This window comes from Pan troglodytes, chromosome 11 (genome assembly GCF_028858775.2).
Source record: "Pan troglodytes isolate AG18354 chromosome 11, NHGRI_mPanTro3-v2.0_pri, whole genome shotgun sequence".
NCBI classification, from domain to species: domain Eukaryota; kingdom Metazoa; phylum Chordata; class Mammalia; order Primates; family Hominidae; genus Pan; species Pan troglodytes.
This window is the reverse complement of record NC_072409.2, coordinates 108,835,974-108,862,098: the sequence shown is the minus strand read 5'-3', so window position 1 is coordinate 108,862,098 and position 26,125 is coordinate 108,835,974. Positions and strand designations below refer to the sequence as shown.

Sequence of the window (26,125 nt, the reverse complement as noted above, 5' to 3'; positions counted from 1 at the left end):
ATTGTTATGATTTCTCATATGTGACTACTGAGAACTGTACTTTTCTTGCAAGGGGAAGAAGGAATTGAACATCCTATTCATGTCCATTATGTGTTTACAAGTGAAACTATTAATACTAGTGGAGCATGGAAGCATTTTATGGGCAGGTGGGCCATGTTGTGAAAACACCATTATAAAGCCTAAAATTTGAGGAAACCCCCCCAAAACCTCCATTGCTTGGGGGCTCTATTTTTAATCTGATCTTCTGTTGAGTTCATGAATATTTCAAATGAACCTGACCAGGTGACTCTTTCTTTCGAGGCTCTCAGATGGTTTTCAGTGGAAACTTTCTTTTGTCACTGTCATGAGATTGGCTTTAACCCAGTACAAGTCTAGAGTGGAGGTCTGAATTCACTTGGGAGAGAGGTAAAAACTGTGGAAGATTTTGGCAAACTGGATAAACATAGGCAATAAAAGAAAAAAAAAAAGATTTCGGCAGACTTCACACAAGTCTAGTAATAGAGTACAATAATTTTTCCACTCCACTACTATAGAATTTTTTTTCACTGAAACACTTTATACTTAAAATCATTTAAAGAAAGAGTTTTTCCCTCTAGGAAAAGGCAGAAATACACATCCCCTATACTTTAAGAAATATATTTGGGCACAGATGTCTAGTTTCTTATCTTTTGTTGAGAGTTAGACAGATGTGTGATTTTAGTGAATGTATTTATAAAAAAATAATTTACTAAACATGGCTACAAAAACAAAATACTTCAAAGCCCTGGCTGAAAACCCTGAATCTGACAAGGATTTTTTTTCTCTCCATAAAAATAAATCTGAGAAACATAGACTGAGAATATTGAGTTAAGCCTTGGCCGTCACACTTGCCATGAAAATGGGAAGGAAGGGTTGAAGAATGAACACATCAGCCTGCGACTGGGAAGACATGGGCAGGAAAAGTCACATGGTGCTGAGGCAGGCCTGACCAGGGAACCTGGTAGAGATTAGATCGAGAAGAAGGAAGAAGAGTTGGTGATGCTTGTCCTGACACAGGTCTCAGATCCTGGGCTCAGCACATGCTTCTCTGCGCTGTTTCCTGAAGTGTTATTTGTTTAACGTCACTTACTTTTTGTCCCTTTTTCATATATACCCCTGATAACTGGGGTGATCTGATTTTTTTGTCCCATGTGGATCTTATACCCAAGCTCTTTGGCCTTTTGCATTGGCAAACTCAGAAGAACTGATGTATTATATTACATTGTGTTGTGAATCTTATACCCAAGCTCTTTGGCCTTTTGTGTTGGCAAACTGAAAAGAACTGGTGTATTATTACATTCTGCTGTTTCTTTTTTCTTCTTCTTCTTCATCTTCGAAAGAAAATGGTAGGAATGACCGTGTTTGTGATGCCTCTTTTTGTTTAGAGAGCACTTCTGTATCCATTATTCCGTTAATCACCACCGTAATCCTCTGAAGTACAGCTGTGGAACCTGAGGCTCAGAGGGACATGGTAACCTGCATCTTAGTGGGAGAGCTGGGACTCCTATGCACTCTCCTTTACTCTGCCAGGTGGGGGTAAGGGTATTGAGTTAGCCTGAAAATCTGCTTTGATGGCAGTATCATGAACCGCAAGTGTTACCTTTATTACAAAAAACTAGAGGCCTTGAACTCTTCTTTCTCTGTCCTCATTTTGCATTAATCTGACCAGGGCTGTTTGGATAGGATTCCAGAGAAAGATGTTTCTCTTCATAATTTATCATTGAAAACTACCACTTTGGCCTCACAATTGAAGCAGTAAAATATGTATGTACCTACACTTAGAAGCACTTTGTCTTTTACCGCCGTGAAGCTTGCTGGGCACTTCTTCTGTGGGCTTCTTATTGATACATAGGCACCCATAGAGAAATGGAGGTGTAGGAATTCCAGGATGGACTGGGTAATCTTCATCTTTCACAAAAGTCCTGGAGATGATAGAAGACCACACTTTAGTTTTATGATTGCCAGTGAGCCAGAACATAAGCGGTACGCGTCTTTTAGAGTATGATCGTGTTCTTGCACACATCTGCTTGAGTAACTGACTGTTCTGTTTGAAGAGATCTCACAGAAATGGAACTTTTAAATATTGAGAAGATTCCGTTAAGAAATAGAGGGAGAATGGAAAGTGCATTATAAAAGCCATGCCAAGAATAGGTAAAGTGTGGCCTAGCATCCACAAAATATTTACTTTTAATTGAAATGAACTTTTAAAAGTTAATGTTCTCACTCTTTGGCTAAAGAGTTAATTGCTGGGCTTGTCCAATATCTGTTTGGAGTCAGTCATCCAATTTTTCATGACAGAAAAAAAACATTGTAGGTAATGTAGATGGGGTGGTGTTACTTCCATGAAGAAAATGTGCATGTTCGAATTTACCTTACTCCTCTGTTGTGGCCACCCCTCTTTTGAGGACCTGTTAATGGCTAACAGGAAACACAGGAGAATGAAGGGTAGAGCATGGTGTTGTTGATTCATTGTGAGAGTGAATCTGCCAGTTCTGAGTCTGAAACAATATGATGAATAAAATAGCTCTAAAGATAATCAGGGTTTATGCTCCATCTTTTTTCATTATTATTATAAAAATAATAAGATAACAACACGAAAAAAGAAAACGGAAAACTCAAGCCTCCCCTAATTACACCATGATGTTCTTCATTTTTGCTTATTCATTTTATCTCTGTTCACATGTGTGCGTGGTTATTGTTACTGTATTCATGTAACTTATAATCCAGGCTTCTCACTTGGCATTGGATGGTCCGCATTTTTCATTGTTCTTCATCTGGGTTTTTTTGTGTGTGTGTCCTGGACTCCTTTGGCAGTTTTTGGTAAAGCGTATGGACCTCTTGTCAGAAAAATACTTTTTATTCTTTAAAATATACAGGATTACAGAGGAAACAATTATGTTAAAGTACAGTTATTAAAATATTATAAAAATCAGTTTGTACTATAGCAATCTATTAATGCATTAAGTACTTAGTTGTATAATGTCTAAGTAATTATAAGCATAAATATTTTGAAACTGTCTGTGGATCTAAAGGTAGAGGGGAGGGAAGTTGAGGAATTTCATGCCCCGTGACTGGTATTATCTAGGTGAAGGAAGAGGCATGACTGTCTTTAGAATGTGAGGACTTTGGTTCTGGTTGAAGAGAGGTAATGTTTTAAAACAGATCTATTGAAGGATAAGGGTAGCATTATTTACCTTTTACTGTGTATCAGGTACCGTGCTAAACCTCTTATGTATGCTATTTTTTTAAAGGCAGCTTCATGAGGAATAGGTGCTGTTACCATCTTTACCTATCCAGTGAAGCAACTAAGCTTGGAGAAGTGACCCATTGTTCTAATCACAAATAGATCACTGCAGAAATATTGACCATTTACTTGTCCTCAAAGGAAGTCGGCCTGAATAATCCGGAAGCAGTATCCTGATGAGTAATACAGTGCAAAGCCACATGGTGGCAGGGTTAGGATTCAGGCTTTAACAGTGCCTGTTTTACTACCTTTTGTCCATTCCTTAAGTTGGGAAAGGTAAAAGGAATTTCTTTTTTTAAATTTTATTTTATTATTATTATACTTTAAGTTTTAGGGTACATGTGCACAACAATGAGAACACATGGACACAGGAAGGGTAAAAGGAATTTCTAAGTGACCTTAAGGGCCACATGAGATTGGAAACCCCAAATTTATCTCATCTAGAAGACAAATCTACAAACTCACTGCTGCATGATTTTTCTCTTGTAGCAACCATCTCAGATACTTAACGTAGAGGAAGGTGGTGGTTGGGGGCTACAGGAGAAGGGATGGGCTCTGGACTGGACAGCCTGTGTCCATGTGGAGAACCCTATACTGAGTTAACTCTTCTCACAGCCGCAGTTTTCTCCCCTGAAAAGATGCTTCCTCTGAAAGGTCACCCGGGACATGTCTGCACTGCATTGATAGACTTTATAGCTTTTCATCACTGCTTCCTCAGTTTTATTTGGAGACACAGTGTGTGGGTATTTCAACTCAATCATAAATTTCCTCAATGTGGGCTGCTGCTAGCATAATTGAAAGACAAGAGGCAAAGAGGTTGTGGCAGGTCACAGACAGAACAATTCATGGGTGACAGTTTCTAATAAGGGTCAGATGCACTCAGGGGCCTTGGGATAGCTTCTGGTGTTCAGAAAAGGAAGAATACCCCAGCGTAGCAGCTTGTGTAGTTATCAAAGAAAAATGATGAGATCTTTTTATTGTTCCGTTTCCCAACCACTCTAACCAAGGTAAGTATATATAGCAGGAATATCTACAAAGGTTCATCTGAACTGTTAAAAAATGCCTGGGGGAAGTTGGACAGGATAGAGGTGCTTGAAACTCACTTGTGGGACACAATTTCTTCATTCCACATCCGTGAATCAGAGATACCTTTACTGTTCCACCCCGGTCCTCATAAATGAAAGTGTTTCAATAAACATACATGAAACAGAGATTTGAGGAACTATACACTACTCTCTGAAAAAACGTCAGCAAACCACAGCTGCAGCCTTTCATGCTGTTGGGTATTTGTACTGCCCAAGAACAAATCTTGCTAAGGATAATTAGTTCTTATTTTTGATTTATCCTGTTGTTTTTTTTCTCAGATACCTTTAGGCCTTCAGGCCCAAGGCCAAAAATGAATAGAAAATGTGTACTAGTCCTTGCTTCCGTAATGCCAATAGCAAATCATACCTGATATTTATAATAAACAAAGATCTTTTTTTTTTTCTTGTTCTTGGAGCAGTAGAGAGCTTGTAAGCCAGCCTTCCTAAATTGTGCCATATGGGAAAATTATGTGTCCTTTAATTTAACTAATGTGAATTCAATCATTAAAATATTATAGTTTCCAACATTAATTCAGAGAGATCTAAAACTGGGTAAGTTGAATAGAGTTAAGGAGTTCTTCTAAGTGATAAGTAATTAAACGAATCTGGGTAGATTTTTATAGGGTGGAGAGCATACACATCAGTGACTCTAGCAGGGTACAGTTGTATCAGAAGGGACAGTGACTTTTGTTAACCAAATAATTCAGTAATTCTGAGTTCAACTAATAAATGCTTTATCCAGTGAGAGTAAGGATTTGGGTAAACAGTAATTTCAAATAATGGAATTTCCTTTAGGAAATAGGTGCTCTTTAATAGGAACATAAAAAGAAATAAAAATGCAAATACAGAAGTACTTAGAAAACACCTATTTTGTGGTTTAGGAGGCTTTCTTTCCCCACCCATCAGCTGAAAGATGTTTGGTGGCACTTAATAAGTATTCACAATAAAGCTCTCTGTATGCTATAATTGTGTGCCCCTTTTGCTCTTTAAATTTGAAATAAAGGATGGAACCCAAACAGGCTATGAGAGAAATAAAAATGGTAAGTGATTGATTTTTTTTCAACATACATAACAATTGCTTATTTTGTGATTCATCAGCAAATGGTGCTGTGTGCTATCAGCGAAGTGCCTCTTTCAACATGAGATTGTAATGTTGCCTTTAATATTTAATTTCTTTGTAAATGCTGCTTTTATGTGTGCGTTTTCTGCACAGCACAGGTAGTTAAGTGCAGAGGGGAAGCACTATTTTCTGCTAAGAGGGGTCTAGGAAAAAAGGGCAGGAAGCATCCAGAGGCTGGCTTGTTTCACCCACAGCCTTCTCACCCGTTCACTTCTATCTGTTTGGGCCATGTTAGTTTTGCAGTTTCAGTGACTTGCCCTTATTCCTGTGCCAAGCTAGAATTCCCAACCAGGTCAGACTGTGAAGTCAGACAGACAACTATGAAATACTACATATTCCCTACCTGGGAGACTAGAGGAGTATGGCAGTTGGTCAAGGTACTCCCCAGACACTTAGCTCGTATACTGTGACAGGTGCCTTTAATAAAAAGGCAGCTTAGAATTCGTCCAACTCTAAAGGAGCAAAAGATGGACAAAGAGACGTGCCTGACCAACAGGCATTTCCAGCTAAAGATCATGCTGATTTTCTGGGTGGTCTGGTCTGTAGAATTGCTTGATTGCCTGAGGTTTAACCCAGAGCCCCTCAGAGAATTGTAATAAAATGGTAGTCCTAATTTCCACCTAAAAATTGGCTGCTACTACTAAGCGATCATGAGTCTCTCACCTGGGCAAGTGAAGTTTGTGCCAGAGTATAGTCCAAGGCCTTTCAGGATCCCACCTTTTCAGCCTGCCATCCCTTGGCTGTGCTCCTACTTCCTGACTCCATTTTGCTCATGTTTTTTCACCTCTGAGCTTTATTACTTCCATCTAGAATGTTTTTCCTCCTTCATCCCACTCCCACATGCAGTGGCTGAAGCCTGCTAGTCCTTCAGGATAAGCTCACAGTCTACTTCTTCTTAGTGGCTTTCTTATTCCTTTAAAACCCTGCTGGGTAGCTTCTCTGAGCCATGAGGCAGGCCCTGGGTCCCTGCGGCTGCAGGCTCAGCCAGCGTGCGGCATGTCTGCCAATAAGCCTCCAGTGCAGAGTCTGACCTGGTGCTGACGCACTGCACATCTAAACTCTGAGAAATTAATTACAGAAAACTTTGAGAGAAACCCTGTTTTTGCTTTATTGTGCATTCTTGGGACGGCCATCAGGATGGAACTCATCCAGCTGTGTCTGGTCTTGGTAACTCTTGGCCTTCAGTTCAGAGTGGTGCAGAGGTGAGCTGCCTACACTCTCCTGCCACATCATGGGCTCCTCCATGACCTGAGTCATCAAAGTAGAGTCATACCTGCTCCCTTGTCCTGTATTTGGTGCCCCGCAGGTAGCTGTCATGAAGTTCATCCTCTCCTGCCCCTCTTCTAGATCTGCTCAGTAGAATGGTTTGAGGGCTGGGTGGAGGTAGGTAACCAGGTGAGGCTCACATGCTGCCTCACCTTGCCCTTCCAGTCCAATCGTCTCTTAAATCTAGCAGTGCTTTATCTTTCCTATTGTGATTATGGCTGTAAAGCTTTTGTTATAGCTGTTTTTTATACCAAATTAAGTTCCTTAAATACAAGGATTGTATATCTTTTTCATTTTTTCATCTGCCTTTGCATTTTGCAAAATGATCTTACACAGAAGAGATTTAGTAAGTATTGAAATGGCTGAAAGAATGAATTAATACATTATACGCATTAAGGGAACATTCATATGGTTAATGGCTGTTTATGTGTTCAGTCAGTGTTCTGCTACTTGGCTTAAAAGGTGCTTCCGAAAGGATTCTTACTTGATCTTCCTTGTAATGTATCTGTTGATCCAAAATAAAACAAAGTATGACTGTGCTGTTGCTGTAGTACTTTTCACAAATCATTTGTTAATTTGTCTGTTTGTGTCTGAAATGCCTTGGCCTTTCCAGTTCTAGAATTCTTTTGTGATTTTTATTTAACATTTTATCAGTGCCAACAGTGACTCATTAGCCTTATTTTGAACACATGTAACCTTATATCTGATCCCTGGCCACCTCTGTCCATTTTTTTTAGCTCTGTCTCTTGACCTAGCTGAGCTCATCCCACTGGCCTTTCCCTGCTACTTGACTTTTCTTAGCTTTCTCACCTTTTGCAGGGTGAATCTCACCAAACAAAAAGCCATGAGATAAATGGCTTCTGATACCTTATTTATGATAAGGATTTAATTCAACACACTTGGCATTATGAGCCATTTATTTTAATGCTCTGAACTTGGAGTGCATAAGAAATAACTTTTGGGAAAGAGAGACAGAGGACTTATCATGTTATGACCAGTTGCCCAAGTAAACAGGATTTGTTTTATCGTATCACTCATGTGTGGGTGAGGCTGCATATTAATTGCTGCCTCTCACAAAACAGCCCAAACCCTGTGGTGTCAGTGCACTGGGGACTTTGCTTTTCAGTGTCGTCCATTTCCTTCCCTCCCCAGCCACTCTTTAGCTGACTAGATAAATTGATTTCTCTTTATTAATCTACTCTCTCTTCTCCTTCTGAATCTCACTCTCAAATGGCAGTTGTTCCATTCTGCATTTTATTGTGGCTAGACTATCCTCTTTATTGTAGAACTCAGACTTCCCCCAGTGCTAGCCAGTATTGACACATGAGTGATTGACTTAATGAATAATAATGAGCGGAACATAAATCTTACAGGTAGGGTTAAAAATCAAAGGATTCTATTACGAACCCTGTATTTAAGGACTTGGAGCAAACTGAAGGTTTTAGCCTCAATCCTGACTTGCCTGCAGCAATAGTGATGTCCGTTGAGCCAAACATTGTTCCCTGTTTGAGCTGGGAGTGTTAACTTGCTGTGTGGTGCTTAGAAAAAGTGTCCTTAGGGGGCAAAAGGAGAAATAAATTAGCTAATGTATCATTATCATTAGCCTGTGACTTAATCAGGAAACAACAATTAAAAAGCATTCACACCTGTTTTGGAATTACCTGCCTGTTTGTGTAAGAAAAAAGAATCATAAAACTAGCAAAACAAAACAATAAAAAATCAGAAATCATATTAACAGGAAAAAGGGGGAAGGAGATGTGCTTTGAACGTCCAGCTCCTTCGCAGTTCATCATTTCTTGATGCCCTTTGCCAAGCTGGATGCTCAAGGAAATCTAATGATATACAAAGCCTCATTGCCAGATACTTCATTACTTCCTCAATCCATTAGTAGCCTTAATGGCCTATGCCACTGGAATAAGTATGGAAATCCAGTCCGCCAAGAAAGTACAGTGCTCTATAAATCACACCTGCCTGAGGATTCTCTCAGCCCTTGACACTGAAGAATAGGTGAAAAAAAATCATTGCACTTCCTTAACTCCCTTGTACTAGAAGCTGTCGGCATGAGTGACACCTTTTCACTTTTTAACCCTGTAGCCTCTTGGTTCTCAAAGTGTGAGCTGTGGATCAACAGCATCAGTATCACTGGGAACTTGTTAGAAATGCAAATTCAGTGGCCCCACCAAGATGTGCTGGAATCCTGGGGCGGAAGAGAGCCACTTCTGTTCTTGTCATCAGCCTTGCCAGAACTGTCCTGTCAGAGATACCCACTAACAGCTTTTGGCTGGGTGATCAGCTCCCTGGGGTCCAGTGCTCTCTAACCTTCTTTCATTCCCCTCCCTGCAGAACATACACTTTTCAATTTTCAGCTTTTTCAATTTTATTTTTTAATTTAATTTTATTTTTTAATTTTTATTTTTTAATATATATTTTTATACAGAAACTCCATTTATCTTGAGGAGTTTGGGGGTTGATTCAAGGTTTTTTCTACTTCCCTCTCTAGCCTTGACTCTCAGATGAGACAGGAGCTCTGCCCTGGCATATTATTTACTTTAATTTTCTAGTAATTCTCATGGCTTTATTCTGAAGGCAAAATCAAGGCCGGTTGTGGCGTGATGGCTCATGCCTGTAATCCCAACACTTTGGAAGGCCAAAGCAGGCAAATTGCTTGAGCTCAGGATTTTGAAATCCAGCCTAGGCAGTATGGCAAAACCCTGTCTCTAATATAAAATTTACAAAGAATTGTCAGTGTCTCAGTAGGTTAGGGATACAGAAAACATTAACTAGCCTACCTAACCTACAGTAGTGTTTATCAAATCTCAGTATGCATAAAGATTTTTTTTTCCTTTTTTTGAGACAGAGTCTCACTCTGTTACCCAGGCTGGAGTGCAATGCCGTGATTTTGGCTTACTGCAACCTCTGCCTCCTGGGTTCAAGCGACTCTCCTGCCTCAGCCGCCCCAGTAGCTGGGATTACAGGTGCTCACCACAACTCCCGGCTAATTTTTGTATTTTTTGTAGAGACGGGGTTTTGCCGTGTTGGCCAGGCTGGTCTTGAACTCCTGACCTCAGGTGATCCACCTGCCTCAGCCTCCCAAAGTACTGGGATTATAGGCGTGAGCCACCACTCTCAGCCTAAAGATCTTTAGAAACATCATGTTAAAAACATTCTGAGTGGCACTGTTTTTAAAATAATTACCTCATGTTGACCCAGGGTTTCTGCTGCTTTTAATTATGGATTCTTCCTTTTTTTCTTTCTTTTTTCTTTTCTTTTCTTTTCTTTTTTTTATTGTGGATACTTGGTTTGGGGTGGCTCTGAGGCTTTGGGGCTGAGAATTATTCTTACTCCTTTGGTATCCTTTGCCTAAAGGATATTCTTTGCCAAACACTTATTTTGCATTAGTTCTTATCTACTTTGGTTTCTCTGTTGGTTTAGTTCCACCTGTTTCCCATGGTCTAGGAATTCCATACATGTTCTGGTCCTCTGATGGCACTGTCTCTTGTTTGTCATTGCTGTTTTGGCTTCATCCTGTTTCCTACATAGTTACGTAGGGGTTGGGCCTGGATAGATGGTAGCAGGGATTGATCTTGATCCAGTTCGTCTTTACTTTTCTTAAAGCTTTCTTCCCTCTGTTGTCCCCAGGCATGATTCATTAATTGTACCATGCCTATTCATGTTATTCTAGTGCCAGGTAGCATTTCGTTCACTTCTTTCATAGCATGTATTTCGTTGTAACATTCTTAAGTGCACATAGATGTCTTTAACCTACTAGATTCCATTCTGTAGCCCAGGTATCTTTAGGCATCAAATTCCAGAGATTTTTCTGCCAGGGTGGAAAAAAAACCATTTTAGCAACAAGCAAATGAAAATGGGGGTCTGAAATACTGTGTTAACTGTCTTACAGGATGCATTCGCAATGGCTCCCCTCATAGGTTTTATGGGGTTCTCTGTCTCTGCAAGAACCTGTGTGATGTTTAAGTGTTCTCAACTCTGAATAAACATCTTGCAAAGCATTGAGTTATAATAGTTTACTGTTAGGTTTACTTCCTAAGGAAACTGTGATTCTGTCCTTAGAAGTCACCACTTCTGGTCCTCCTGGAACAGGGCAAGTCCCTCCTTAGGTTCCAAAGATTGAATCCTCTCTGGGCTTGAGTGTATTCTATCTTCTTACGCCTTTTTAGTGAGTCTCAGTTTAATGAAGTTAATGGTGATGGAGGTTGGGAGATACCAATGCTTTAATTAGCTAAGTCACAACACTGTCCTACTCTTAAAAGATCTTAAGAAAATAAGACATAATTTCACCTTTCATATACCTGTCAATATCTTAACTTATTCAAACACTGACCTCTATGTTGTATAATTAGATTCTTGAAAGATTGAAAATGCCCGGGGCTCCTGATAGGAGTTTTTGCTTTTGTATCTGCCATCACATTTCAAATAATTGGAACTGACAAAAAGATACCAAAATACTAAAAATTACAAAAAATGTAATGAAACTGATAGCATGGATTGTCAAAGAGATACCAAGACAGAATATTAAATAATGCTCTTAGGCAGATTGTGATGTCTTTTTAGTTTTATGGTTCTGTGTATTTGTGTGTGTATATGTGTGTGTGTGATTTTTTAATCAGTTAAGCCACATCCTCAACCTCCACTTAAAAATGCTTAATTGTACATTGAATCTAGATGTATAAGGAAATCACATAAGTACTTAATGTATAGGGTCCTTATGGGGACTAGTGAGAAGTAACACTTAGACCATGAAGGGCCTTTTACAAACTTGGCTCTTGCACCTCATGGTTTTCCCTTTTTTTTTTTTGGAGTGACTTGGAGATAAAGAGAAACCTTTAATTATATGAAGGATATTAAGTACGGTGGTGGTGACATGAGATTCATGTTGTAAAGAATCACTCTGGCAGCTTTGGGGAAGACAAATGGAGATAGAATGAAATAAAGGATGGAGATACACATTGGGAATCCATTATGATGCTGGGCAAGACACCGTGGGCGGAGGCAGTGGCAGTTGGTATAGATGGTAGGCAGAGATCAGAGTAAGACTGAGGGACAGAATCTAAAAGATGAAGTCACCGATCAGATGTGAGGACACGAAGAGTTAGAAGTTAAATGCACATTGATTCTTGCAAGTCTCTGATAAAATATTAGTCTTCAAAAGGGCTTGAGTTTAGGTACCTTTATTGTCCCAGAAAAGAAAATCTACCTATAAAAGAAGAGCACCAACATTTGATCAGATTTCAGATCCTTTTTACTCTTCAGAATGAAAATTTGAGCTTTTGATCATTGTTTCTTCTGCTTTCCAGACCTAACCCTATGTTTTTCCACAACCATTTTTTCCTAACCCTCAAGTATTAGTTCACAACTTACATTTAGTGAAGTTGTTTTTCTCTATCTCTCATAACAAATGTACTGATAATGTTTAGAGCTAATTGTATGCCATTTACTTTTCGAATTGTGGTAATCATTATTGCTGTTTTTATTTTCATCTTCTCTTCCCCAGGCATCATCAGCTATAGATATTCAACCAAATTATGCCCTTTGGGGTGATTTTCAATTTTCTCACTTTGGGAGGCATATTTTTTTTGTCAGTCATGAAGGGTTCAGATTTGGATTATTAAACGCTAGTTTCCACATTGGACCATTTAACACTTTACATTTCCTTGTCTTTGGAAAACTTAACTTGCCCCTATGCTGTTTGGGTGTTTTTGAAGACCACATCTAATTTAGGAAAGAATGACCTGTCCTCCAAACCCATATTCTACTTCTTGATGCACAGAAAGACCTGTCAATATAGGAGGGTAAAACAGAAGTAGCTTCAACATTCATGGATTATTTATAGGAGCACCTCTGGGGTCTTTTCCCGAGCTCTGTGCCTGCAGGAGTATGTGCGAAAGTGTTTGGCTTTCCTTGCTACAAGAAATAGTTAAACATATGTCTGGCAGTCTGTGACCGTAGCAGTGTGTTTCCTTTAAAGAAAGTAGATTACATTGCCACAGATGCTGTCACCACTAGGGCCCCTGGAGGGGTCAGGACTTGTTGATGTAATCAGTTTTGTTTTTTTTTTCTTCTCTAGTAGCTATTGTTCTGTAAATTGTGGGAACTGACTGGGTTACAGAATGTGAATTGATGTTCTTCTCTGTTTTAACCTTCCAGAAATGCATCTTCTGCAGACACCGGGTTAAGAGGGTCTCTGGAGCCTGCATCCAGTGTTCCTACGGTCGCTGCCCGGCCTCCTTCCATGTCACGTGTGCCCATGCTGCTGGGGTACTGATGGAGCCTGATGATTGGCCTTATGTGGTGAACATTACATGCTTTCGACATAAGGTCAACCCCAATGTGGTAAGATGTGCCCTCCCTTCCTCAGTGCTAAGACCGTGTCTGGATTTTCTCCTGTTTTAGACTACCTCCCAGACATAATGTGCTTTATTCTGTAATATTACTCATTGTTGACATGTCTAGACCGTGAGTTCCTTGAGGGCAGGGATTGCGCACTATTATTTACTGGTATTTGCCTAGGACCTGTCAAGTGTCTGGTGCATGCTAGGCACAATAAATCTGTCTGAGTTGAATGAGTGAATGAACAGATGAATGCAGAAAACTCTTCATGCCTGTTCTGGTGTTGGATCTGTACACAGGGCTGCTGAGCTTGGTTGTACACATTGTGCACTGCACATATCCAGGATGAGAGTGAAACCATTTCTGCGAGGGGATCACCACCTGAGATTATGTAGTGAACAGTCTATGAAACTGTACACTGTGGTCTTAGGCTGTTATTTTATCTCTTTTAGAAGAAACAAAGAGCAGCAGCACAGTAAAGGAAGAGGTAGGATGGCCAGGAGCTTTTGGGACTTTGCTGCCTAAAATGGCATATGTGAGGGACAGCCTGGGGCCCTGGAAGGAGTGAGGATAATCTCATAGAAAAAAATAGAAAAGTAGAGGAGAAATATAGAGAACAATTTTTTTGAGCTTACTTCTGGGAAAAGTGTTTGCAACCAAATAATATGAATTTAGCCATATTTCCGTTGACCTGTCCTTGTCAAATGAAATCTTTCCTGTGTTTTAAATGCTTAGAAATATTATGACAGTGTAGAGATAGTTGATATGTCTTTGTTAGCTTTCCAGTTCACCGTGATTGTTTTTGGCTACCAAATAGGAGGCTAACGCATTGTCTAGATGCTCAGCTCTGCTAACTTGCCGCACTTTGTTTTCCCTGAGAGACTTGGCCACAGGCTATTAGCAGCCTAACATGCTTGTGCTATGTCCCTAATAACCTCTTGTGAGCAGCCTGCCAAGTCGTCAGCATTGGCTTGTGGAGTCACACACAGCAAATCTCCCAGCTCTTTGTAATGCTTTCAGCAATTTCCATTGACATCTTGAGAGATATTTGATGTTTGTGGGCTGGGGATCTGTGCAGATGTGAGTGAATGCTTAAATGTACAAAATGATGTCACCAACTGTCACATCTATTTTATTTGTCTTATTTTTTCATTGTTTCAGGTTCCAAGTTGCATATTCATTCATGCCTTTTCCATAGTTTCTTGAGTTGATGTCCTTTTGCTAAGAATAGTATTATGTATCCAGTAGAAAATACATTTTAGCAACTTTTAAATATACATAGTAATAACACCTTACATGACTGTGGTGCCTTGCCCTTAACAGTGTGCAGTCAATAGGATTACCTCATTAGAGGATGTATATGAATGCATTTTGAGATGTGAACAAGGTCATGACCTCTGAAGTCAGAGGAGTTGGTGTTCACACTTAGATTCTGCCAGTAACAGATTGTGCAACCCTGTGCAAGTTCTTGTTTCTGAGCCTCAGCTTCCTCATCTATAAAACATGGTATCCCACCTCACCATGTTGTTTTCAGTTCACAGCACAGAGTAAGCACTCAAAAAATGAAAGTTGTATTGCTACTACTACTTCTGCTGCTGCTGCTGGTGCTACAATCTTATGTGAACTGGGCCACGTGAGTAGTGTTTTTCCTGTTTCGAGGATAAGAAACCTAAGTTCGGAGAGGTTTAATTCCTTGCCCAAATAGATGCAGATAATGAGTGGCAGGTGCTGGAATGTAAATGCCTTTTTAGCTCATACTCTATTATTTGGTGAATTCCAAACCCCAAACCTCAAATGGTGCTAGAGGTGTTCATCTGAAGCTTTGCTTGGGATCATACATTACCGTTTTAATATTCCAAAGCCCTGTGGTTACTGATGACTATATTGAAGTTGCTATTAAAGAGATCCAGGTGTTTAATCAGGACCTCATTCCTCTTAACTCTCATGTGTGGTTCAGTCAAGTTTAGGTTACTAATGTGTTTCCTAAATGATGATGAAAAAGGAAATAGATGACTTTGAGGTGATTTAGAAACTACTGTCTCCTACAGATCCACTTTCAGCTTGGTATACTTTGTAAAGACTGGGGAAAACATCATATAATTTACAACATCACGTGAGGCAGCTTTTCCTGATGAGGGAACAATTTTAGTGTTCTTAAATTGCCTTTGCTACATTTTCTAGGGGGAAGCACTGTTAGCACTGTATTTCCCAAGTATATTTCTAGTAGCTGTTACTTATCCATTCTTCTTCCATTCGACTCCAAGTACGGATTCCTCCCCAAAGTGTTTGGGAACTAACCAGTAGGAATTTATAGAATCTGGCAACTTTGGTTAAGAACATTGTGATTTGCCCCTATTGCTTTAAATGTTCTTTCCTTATCAAGCATAGAAAAGTTCAGATTCAATCGAATATTTCTCTTTGTGTAAACTATCAATGCTAAGAGATATGCTTCTTAGAGCAGAAACTGTAGTTTGTCTGTGTTCTCAACCATGCATTGATTATTTGAAAGTAATGGGCAATTGCCGAATCATAGCAGTGAAAACTGTAAAATAAAGTTCAGGCTAACTTGGCAGCCTGGCCCAGTTGTTTTACAGAATAATGGAGGATGCCTGTATGATTTAGGTGAAATGAAGTATAAACCTACTGTTGCTTCAATAGAGTCTGCATTTTTACTCACTTTAGGGTTTTTGATTCCCTTATTTTTTTATTTCTCCCAATTATTTGCTATAAAGCATCCAAAAGGACCATTTTAAGGAAAATTCAACTATTCCATTAGTGTCATAAATTATTATTTTTTAATTAATATATTTTTAAAATAGTTCTCATTATGTTGTACAGGCTGGTCTCAAACTCTTGAGCTCAAGAGATCCTTTAGCCTCAGCCTCCCAAAGTGCCGGAATTATAGGTGTGATCCACTGTGCCCAGCTAATTATTTTAAATATATGAGCTTATTCCTTGTTTGTTGAACTTTGGATGTAAAATTATTTTGAATAATTGTATAAAATTCATCTGATTTGTTAATACATTATTCCATCAAGCAGTAAGCAGAGTTTATAATTAGAATAGGCAGTGCTTGAAAAAAATAGGGTAGAAATTCCTAAAGATGGAAAAAAGTGTGTCACAGGAAGTACACAGCTGATCCCTGTTATTTCAACCTAAATTTTTAGCATGTGTTTGCCAGCGTTTTTGTTGAACACCTTTGTTGAATGTCACTGCTGTGTTTCAGATGTAAGGTCTCCTTCATGTGTGCACATGAGCGTGTGCTCATCTGTCGGTGTGTGTAGTCATGCTGTCCGCTTCACCACCCTGTGCCATGATTCATTATAACCTAGTTTCTGGCTGTATTTCCAAAGGTTCCACTTGGATATATTCCTAACCCAGTTATCTGAATGTTGCACAGATGTTTGTAAGGAAAAGACAACACAATAAATAGTAGTTATGAAACTGGAAGCCTTGGAAATGTATTTTTTCTTCAAACAAATAGCTACCTATACACTATATACTTCTGCAAAATATAGCACCACAGGGCCATCTCACACTTGAGCAAACTAGACAGATGCCCTGTGGAAGGGATGCCTGAATAACAGAGGTGAGAAAATGGCATGCAATGTTTTTTCCTGGCAAGTTACTTAGTAAACTTTCATATTAGGTTAGAATAATCTGCATATTTAGTGTAGCAACACAAGAATCACTTGCACTTTGTTAATTCACTGCAATGAACATGGACTCTTTATACATCTTATATGAGGTACATAGTGTTTTTTCTTAATATTCTTTCCTCTAGAAAAGTGTGACATTTAAGTTGTATTCATAGCTTTAGAAACCTTAGAAGTCGTGGCTGTTAACATAGAGACAGATACCTATTTAAAAGAGAGGAAGAACTTTTATAGAGAAAACACTGTATTGGTTAATTTATGTGATTTTGTGTATTTTTCCTTTAGTATTATTGTAGCTAGGTCATAAGGACAGAAAGTATTTGTTGTTGTTGTTGTTGTTGTCTTTTTATTTCTATCAACAAGCACTTGGCTATCCATAGGAGCAGCTTGGTATAAATTTGTTAAAATAATTATCCGATGCTAGGGAGTGGGATTAGTGGAGAAGAACGAGAACTTGTATTTATTGAGCATCTTTTATGTCAAGTGTGTGTGAGGTATTTCACATATGCACCTTATTCAGAGCAGTGTTTTTTGTGTGCATAATGGAAAGCAGGGTGGGTAGGGTGGCTTCTGTTTTGGCACCTCCCGTTCTAGAAACTTGTCTAGGATCTTGTTATTCCACCATCTGGCCCTCTTCCATGTGTCTTCTAACACTCATCTCAGTAATACAACTGAGTCCTTGCTCAGCACTTACTGAATGCTTTTTTGTTTTTTATTTTTTTTTGGGACAGGGTCTTACTCTGTTACCCAGGCTGGAGCGCAGTGGCATGATCTCGACTCACTGCAACCTCTGCTTCCTGGGCTCAAGTGATCCTCCCACCTTTGCCTCCCAAGTAGCTGGGACTACGGTGTGCGCCCCCATGTCCTGCTAATTTTTGTATTATTTATAGAGACTGGGTTTTACCATGTTGCCCAGGCTGGTCTTGAACTTTTGAACTCGAGCGATCCAACTGCCTTGGTCTCCCAAAGTGCTGGGATTACAGGCATGAGCCACTGCGCCCAGCCTGAATGCTTTTTCCAGCCTCTGGGTCTTTAGGCCAGCTCCCAGGCCAGTTTTATTGCAACTCCTTCCTGTCCTCATGAGGCAGGGGCTTAGGACAGGAGAGGACACCACAATACGCAGAATCTGGTGAAGGGCTCAAAGCAAGGGCTCTGTGGGTTAACCTATGCCTATATAACTAATCTTGGGGTGATGATGGAGTGGGCTACCTCTCATTGCTAACAACAGTGAAACATTCTAGGCCTCAACAATGTGGAAAGATGGATGTTTGAGGCTCCCAAATTCTATACCCTAGAATAGTAGTTCTTATCCTGTATTGTATTGTATAGCATATTATGCTTTTAGTGTCTGTTATTGAGAAAATACTTAATGAAAAAAATAAGAATCAGTAACTTTTATGTGAATTTACTAATTGTAAAAGGGCAGGCAGTATTTCAGGTTGATTATGGATTGACAGGGAGAGACTCCAAAACATTCACTCCCACTGTAACATTCTCTTTTAATTAGCCAAGGATGCAGAATTGTAGCAGAAGTGGATTTGGTAAATAGGGTAGAAGTGAATGCAGCCTATCATAACGAAACTTCCCCCTGGGTCCTGTTTCCCTAATGGGCATATGCAGTGGTATGTGTGTAGGCTGTTGCCAGATCCGAAACTGAAGATATATTTTTGCTGTACCACAGGATTTTATACTTGGGTCTCATTCAGGAAAACTGGTTATCCATGCTTCTCATTTTAATAAAATTTTTATAAATATGAAGATGCCCTAGTTCTTAAACCAAAATCAAGGTCAACAGTACTGTATAATCAACTAGGAGAAAAAAGTAGTTCTGTTCCCAGATGGGGACCTGAACAATATCTCTCTCCAACTTTCTAGAATTTTTAGAAAGCCTGTTTCCTCCAGAGCCCACCCCTGATTCTGGTTGATACATTTCAATCCAGTTCGTTGCAACAGGATTTTTATTTGGAAGGCCAGAATTACATTTCACCATGTACGCATTTCACTATATTGTGCCCCTTGGATGTAAGACGGGTGGTCAGATGATTGTGTTCTTGTAATTAAGCAGCATTCAGCTAATTTATATCAGTGGGTAGGACTTCGTTCAGCTTACTTTACATTACTTGACTCTTTTAAACATCATCACAGTTTGTAGCTTTTCATGAGCCCATTGCGTACCCGTTGACCAAAATTTTCTTCTTGATGTTCTTGCTCCCCTTGGGCCTTTTGGAGCCTCTTCTAGGTGACTGCTGTATTTCTAATTTTAAACCACTTTTAAATGGTTTGGCTGTGTCCCCACCCAAAATCTCATCTTGAATTATAACCCCCATGTGTCAAGGGCAGTCCAGGTAGAGGTAATTGGATCATGGTGGCAGTTTGTCTCCCAAGATCTGATGGCTTTATAAAGGGCTTTCCCCTTCACTCAGCACTCATTCTCTCTCCTGCTGTCCTGTGAGGAGGTGCCTTCTGCCTGAGGCCTCCCCAGCCATGTGGAACTATGAGGCAATTAAACCTCTTTCCTTTATAAATTACCTAGTCTCGGGCGGTTCTTTATAGCAGCATGAGAATGGACTAATCCACACTTCTAGACATCTTTGAAACTATCTTTGTTTTTTTCGCAGTGGGAAATGCCAAAGTTATCTTGGTTTCTATTGTACCAAACTGGGAATCAGTGATTCATCAAAGAGCCCTGGTTCTTTTTTATGGGAGCTCTACTAGAGACCAAATTTGCCATGAAAGGTGCACATTACCATGTTTTGTTTCATTTGAGTGCTGGCTAATTTAGGACTAGAGCCACTTTAGTGACAGAGCAGATAAATAGCATTTTTTTTCAAATGGTTCAGGGTTCATGTTGATATATCCAATTCTCCTGGCTTTAATAAATTTATTTTTATATTGTTCTAACTTGAGGGCTTATTAATGCAATTTCTTCTTTCCTAAGTGATGCCTAAAGATTTGGACCTGTTTTTCTAAAATTCTCTTAACTCTTCCTGGGTTTGTATGGTTTAGTGGGTGGGAATGAGGTATGGGTTGGGCCTACCACCTTCTCGTCCTCTGTGTGCTTGGATCCACAGCCTGATTACGATGCATGTACTCTTCCACAGGGGGCCTCTGCTTTTCAGGTCTCTTTCTTTAAGAGCAAAGTTTACAGTTCCTTTGAAGACAGTTTCCCACATTTGAAAATATCTTAAACCTATTGAAGAAGGGATGAAAGTGGGGTAGAAATCTCAGAAACTGACTTCATCCCAAGATTTTTAAACCGACCTGAAACCAAGGAAAATACAGCCACTTTTCTAAGACTCGCAGTATTGGAGAGAAACTGATAACTAATATGGCAACTATACTGCTTGCTTTCCCTTTCTTATCCCAGCACTTATTTAGCCAGATCATCAGAAATATGGCTTAGCACAAAAGTTAGTTATGGAGAACTTTAGAATGCCTTAAAACTGTTCAGTTCAATATATGTAGGGACCATGAAGCATCCTGTAAGTAAACGTAACTTTTTTTCTTTAAACTTCTCCATCCGACTTCATTCTTGCTGACCAGACCTCATTCACACAAGTGTGTCAAGCAAACTTTTTTTTTTTTTGATGAGACAGTGGTGGGAAACATTTATTTAATACGATGTGATAAGCTGCGTTCTAAAGGCTTTTCAGATATTAACTTATTTAATCTTCAGTGTCCCATTCATGGTAGGTATAGGTTGAGCATCCAAATCCAAAATGCTCCAAAATCTGAAACTTTTTGAGTACCAACATGACACACAAAGGAAATGCTCATTTAAGCATTTCAGAATTCACAATTTAAGATTTGGGAAACTAAATCAGTGAGTATAATGCAGACACTCTGAAATTCGAAAAATTCTGAAATAATTCTGCTCCCAAGCATTTTGAATGAGAGATGTGCAACCTGTACTATTATTATCTTTTTATTTTTTTTTAACAGATGAGGAAACGGAAACAGAGTGAGTTTACGTTTATATAACTTCCTGTAAATTTTACAGGTAGTAAGTGGAAGAGCCAGGATACAAAGCCAGGCAATCTGACTCAGAGTCCAGGGTGTTCTAAGCACAGGAAATAGTGTGTGCACAAACTTCCTCAAAGGCCTGGTATATCTGAGGAAGGCTGAAGAGTTCAGTGTTACTGGGTCTAAGACATGTCAGGTTTACGGGGGAGTCAGGATGGAGTGGTGAGTGGGAAGGTGAAGCTGGTGAAGTAGATTGGGTGATCAGAATGTGAAGACTGTCTTTCATAAAAAGTGAAACCCCCTTTTTATATGTCCCTGAATTAAAATTTAAAAAATCTCTCATCTTCAAGTTAGGGAAATGTTCTTGGCTAAACAAGGATCTGTTTTTAGGGACGAGGTGAGGGACAGGAAGGATTATCCTTTCTAGAGGAGATGGGTCATGGTGAGGAGAAGATTGTTTTGGGGAGGCTTCCTGGGAGCAAGACCCACAGGTACTCAGTTCACCCCTTGGTGGGGTGCAAACGTGTTACCCAATAGCTGTCTCTCACATGCGCCCACACGCACAAAGTGGGTCATGCTGAGATCAGGCAGGAGAGGCTATTATTTATCTTGTTTCAAGAGTTCCTCAAAGTAGGGAAGATTAAAAAGAAAAAAGAGTTTCTCATTTAGGCATTACTCTTGAGACTTTCCTTCATCCATGTTCCCCGGGGGATTCCTTGAACTCCTTTGCCACTGCTTCAGGCAAATTTAGGGGAGTTCTGCTTTATTCTACAGTGGATGGTCCTATGCGAGGTTTATGTGTGGGGCAGTATTAGGAAGCTCAATCTTGAGGCCAAGTGGGAGTGGATTAGAGAGTAGAAGGGATTGATTAGAGACAGGAAGCTGATGCTCCAGAGAGGGTGAGAAGAAACAGAGACCTGGATTTCCACCATGGCCATGTCCCAGGATGAGGAGAAGGGTCTTGATTATGAGGACACTTTGGAGGTGGAATTATAGGCCTTGGTAAATCAGATGTAGTGGGGAAGGGAGAGAGAAGACCCCAAGGGACAACTAGTTCATTTAGAACTGATTATGAGGAAGAATTTTGCCTACTGTCACTTTCAGTGTGCCCATCTAATGCCAGTGAGCTTGCCCTGGCCCCCACAGGGCTGATATATCATATGTAGCTATGGGTTGAATCTATCTTTTCAATTTCCTTTTTATTTTCCCTCACTTCGTCTGGAGCTCACTTCCATGGCTTGATACTGTCTTCCTTTAGTTTCTGCTTTCTCCTTTTCATAAAGTGAACCAGAATTTAGCTAACACTTATCTCACAGTGATCTGAATGGTGTCATTTCCACAAATCCTCATAGTGTCTCTAAGATCCTGGGTGTCTTTATGTTTTGCCGATGATAGAATTGTTTTTCCTTTAACAATTTGAATATTGCAAAGTAAAATTCTGTTTAACAAAGTTTGTTTTGACCAGCTATACTCTTTTTTTTCCTTAGACTTCTACATAATCATCTTGTTTTTGTATATGATTTGTTTCTTCTACATAAGCTTTTTAACAAATGGCCTGCTGAATTTGCAGTGTTATTATTGACAGAGAGATTTCTGACCAAAGCAAAGGGATGGAGTAATGAGAATTCTTAGCAAGGATTTAAAAAAATACTATAGCGATTCAAACCTGAATCTGATCAATATTCCTAAATCTAACACACATTTTTTAAAAGAAATCCCTCACCTTTCTATCAATAGAAGGGTTTTGTTGAGCTCTCTCTCCACTTATCCCAGATGATAGAAAGTGAAGGTTAGATTTGCCTGGAAGGAGGAATATTTAGCACAGACCTTTTAGAATATTGACATTCAGAACCTATCTTTCTCTTATTCACATTATCTGGTAAAGCCAGAGAAGATAAAATTTTTCTTAATTTTGCTAGGAAATTTATCCCTAGCAAAATATATCCCATTAAACATTTTTGAACCCTATTCAGAACCCCCTAATTTGTTTTCCCACTGCTGATCTTTTGCCATTTCCATAGGAAGGGCTGGGTCAGTGAGCATCATGCTTCTCTCCCTGTGCTTTCTGTTGATAGAGCAAGGGCTTAAGGGGAGCCGCTGCAAACTCCCATGCTCACAACAGCCTCAGCATACTCTACGAAAGAAGGCAAGAGAGTTTAACGTGATCTTGGCAAGATTACTCTAAAAATGGTTGAACTCTAGGCTATTCTTCGTGCTAATGAAAAATAATTTCTCGAGCATTTGATGAGCTCCTCTTATGTTGATCAATCTTCAAAGTCTGGGAAATGAGCTTCAGAGGACTGGTACTTCTCAGAATTCTGGATTCATGAAGGCTCGTGCTGGAGAGCATCAGGAGTTGCCAGCATCTAGGAGTGTGGTGTATTCAAAACAATCTTGACTCCAGGCAGTCCTGCATTCAGGTTCCCGCTCTGCTTCTTTACTGCTTGCCACTTAGAACCATGCTGAAGTCCTGTTGAGAGACTTACCCATATCTTAAAGCCCTGATAAAAATACTGATGTGAGGCCAAATGGTACATCCCAGGATGAACATATGAAATTGCTGTTTTATAGGTTAAAACTGGTTTAATACCAGCAATTTCATATTATTTGATGTAAAACATATTCAGAGGAGAGGGGCTGCTACCATACTACTCCTTATTCTGTTTTCTGGGGAGAGATCCTTTAGGCCTGGTTCATGGTATTTAACATCTTGTAGTTTGGGAAGCACCTGTAAAATCTCTCTGCAGCTATACTACTCGGCTTTATTCTGGAAATAGCTGACATTGTGCCCGTCAGCTAGGAATTCATGTTCCTGAGTCTAGTCACCCTCAGGGACAAAAACACAAAATTGTATCTGTTCTGATATGTATATGGGTACATTGAGAAATTAATAACAATTGATAACATTTTAAACTTAATTAGAATGAAGGGAATTAGCACCTATTTAGTTATGAATAATCACAGCAATGTATTCGCATTTTCATTAGTAAAACCTAATAGCTTTCATCTCTCTCAAAATACGGTTTTAGTTCTGTGTGGAATAATGTGGTTTCAGGAGAAATATTTACCTAAATTTTTTATTCTGTCCTTATAAAACTGCAAATTGACCCTGATTTTTAAAAAATTCAAGGCAAAGGCATTTTGGTGTAGGCGTTTGGTTTTTATCACAAAAGCAGAGCCATCAGAATTCTTAGGTGAAACTTGTCAGTGCTCTGTTTTATGCTTGGCTCTGTCATTTCCACCACAGAGTGCACCGTGGAACCAGGGAGCCCTGTTTTATGCTCGGCCCTGTCATTTCCACCACAGAGTGCACCGTGGAACCAGGGAGCCCCTTAGCAGGCCTAGACCCCACGGTGGGGGCAACTGCATTAAGAAATACTTACATGGGGCTAGGTGCAGTGGCTCCCACCTGTAGTCCCAGCACTTTGGGAGGCCGAGGCGATATCAGCCTGGGCAACACGACAAAAACCCATCTCTACCAAAAATACTAAAATTAGCTGGTCATGGTGGTGTGCGCCTATGGTCCCAGCTACTTGGGAGGCTGAGGCTATAGGATCACTTGAGCCCAGGAGATAAAGATTGCAGTGAGCCAAGATTGCACCACTGCACTGCAATACAGCCTGGGTGACAGAGCAAGACCTCCATCTCAAAAAAACAAAACAAACAGACAAAAAGAAATAATTTACATGGGACACTTGATACTCAACAACTTCAAGGGCCAACTTACTGAGGAAAATCAACTCTTCCATTCCAAGGACCATTTATTTATTTATTTATTTATTTTTCGTAGATAAGGTGTATTTTCATGCAAAATGCTTGCTTGCTTTTTGCACAGAATTAATATTTCTCAGTTCCCAGGAAATTTTAAGCTTTTCAACAATTTGTACTTTTTTAAAAAAATAATTAAGGCATGCAGAATCGTCTGATAGCTTGTTAAGAAAATTAAGTAGTGACACTAATCTCATATTTTAATATTGGTATTAGAGTCAAGCATCATAGATACAGTAGAAAAATATAAATGGAATGTGTCAACAGACACACAACAGCAAAGGGTATTTGACATTCCAACATCTTGTAACACATAAGCGGTAGGATATTCAATTCCTTCATGTAGAAAACAGTAATTAGATGCCATAGCCGTAATGAAAACCTTAGATACTGACAAAATGTAATGAAAGTATATTTTTAAGACTATTAACTGCAAGCAATAGAAAAGGCAATTAAATGAAATAACTTCCAATATTTCTAACTAAAAGGCTACTCTCCAAGTCTTGATTGTACGTCCACTTTCAACAAATATGATAGACAAAACTCTGGATTAGCTCAAAAGGCCCCCTGAAGCCTCTTGGCAGGAAGCCAGTGATTCTAGAGGAATGCCTTATCTTCTTTGTCATGTCCTTCCGTGGAATATTGGAGCATCCTGGGCTCTGCACATTTCTCACATACAAGTCAATACCTCTTTTCTTTCCAGGGAAAACGGGTAGTTTCTTCACCATTGCCAGTCAGAAGTTGGCATCTTTTCATCTTGAAGTGTCACATGTCCTTTCTTGTCTTCTCATCCTACACTGATGTAGTGGGTTAGTGAAATTATAATGTCTGAAGAAACGTAAGAAATTCCTGTTTCTTCTGGAATGATGTTCTGAAATATCATTTTGGCTCTCTCAGCCATTACTGAGCAGACCCGGCACTCGGACGCTTTTGCTTGGAGCAGGAGACAGGGAGAAGTGAAATTTTCTTCTTTGCAAGCATCAGATACCTTAATGAGTTATTTTCCATTTTGTTTGTCCCTCGAGTGGGCCTTTTAGTTAAGTTTGTTCACCTTTCCCCATACATTTCTCAGGAATTAGAAGAAAATACAAAATTTGGAAATCCTTAAATTCAACAACTTTTAATTATACCTTAAAATGTCATGTTTATTACATATTTGGAGAACAGAGCAGTATCCTTACTGTATCTGAGAAAGTAACTTTAATTGAGGTTATGTGGACCACCTAAGGTTATATGGACCTTAGGTGATCAAGAACAGGAGGGCCGCAGGCCGGAAACTAGGAAGGATGCAGTTACCATTAGAGCACCCCAGTTCTTTCCCATCCTGCCCCCACGTGAACCCCATAACATACCTCTCTTTCATGCACAGTGCTGGGTACGTGGGTCCACTCAGTTAACACTAGACCATCTGACAGATGGATTTAGTTTGCTGATTAATACTGGACTTTAAACAGTTTGTGGATTTATCCCTTTTGAGTAACATTGGCGAGATAGGCAGAATCTGCACTCCTGCCGTGGATGTGATGGCCATTAGAAAGCTTTTGGCTGACTTCCCTTTCACCATACCTTTAGTTGCTTCTCCTGAAGTCCAGAGAAACCTAGGAAGTTTGTGTTTTCTCTTTCTCTGTCATTCTCTCCTCATGTAAACAGTGTGTCT

General features: G+C 39.6%; 1 protein-coding gene across 32 annotated transcripts in view; it reads left to right on the top strand.

Moving 5' to 3' along the window:
* The window catches only part of KDM4C (lysine demethylase 4C), a 404,595-nt gene that overhangs the window by 319,675 nt on the left and 58,795 nt on the right, over positions 1–26,125 (top strand). For 17 of the 32 annotated variants that reach the window (XR_010148778.1, XR_010148775.1, XM_009456290.5 and 14 more), the window contains 2 exons: positions 12,899–13,084; positions 14,616–14,714. Coding sequence is in view for 26 of the 32 variants with exons in the window: in XM_009456290.5 (XP_009454565.3) it covers positions 12,899–13,084; positions 14,616–14,714 (285 nt within the window). In the remaining 6 variants the exon portion in view is untranslated. Of the gene's footprint in view, positions 1–12,898; positions 13,085–14,615; positions 14,715–26,125 lie in introns of those variants that run through there. The other 15 variants (XR_010148777.1, XR_010148776.1, XR_010148774.1 and 12 more) reach the window with 1 other exon arrangement.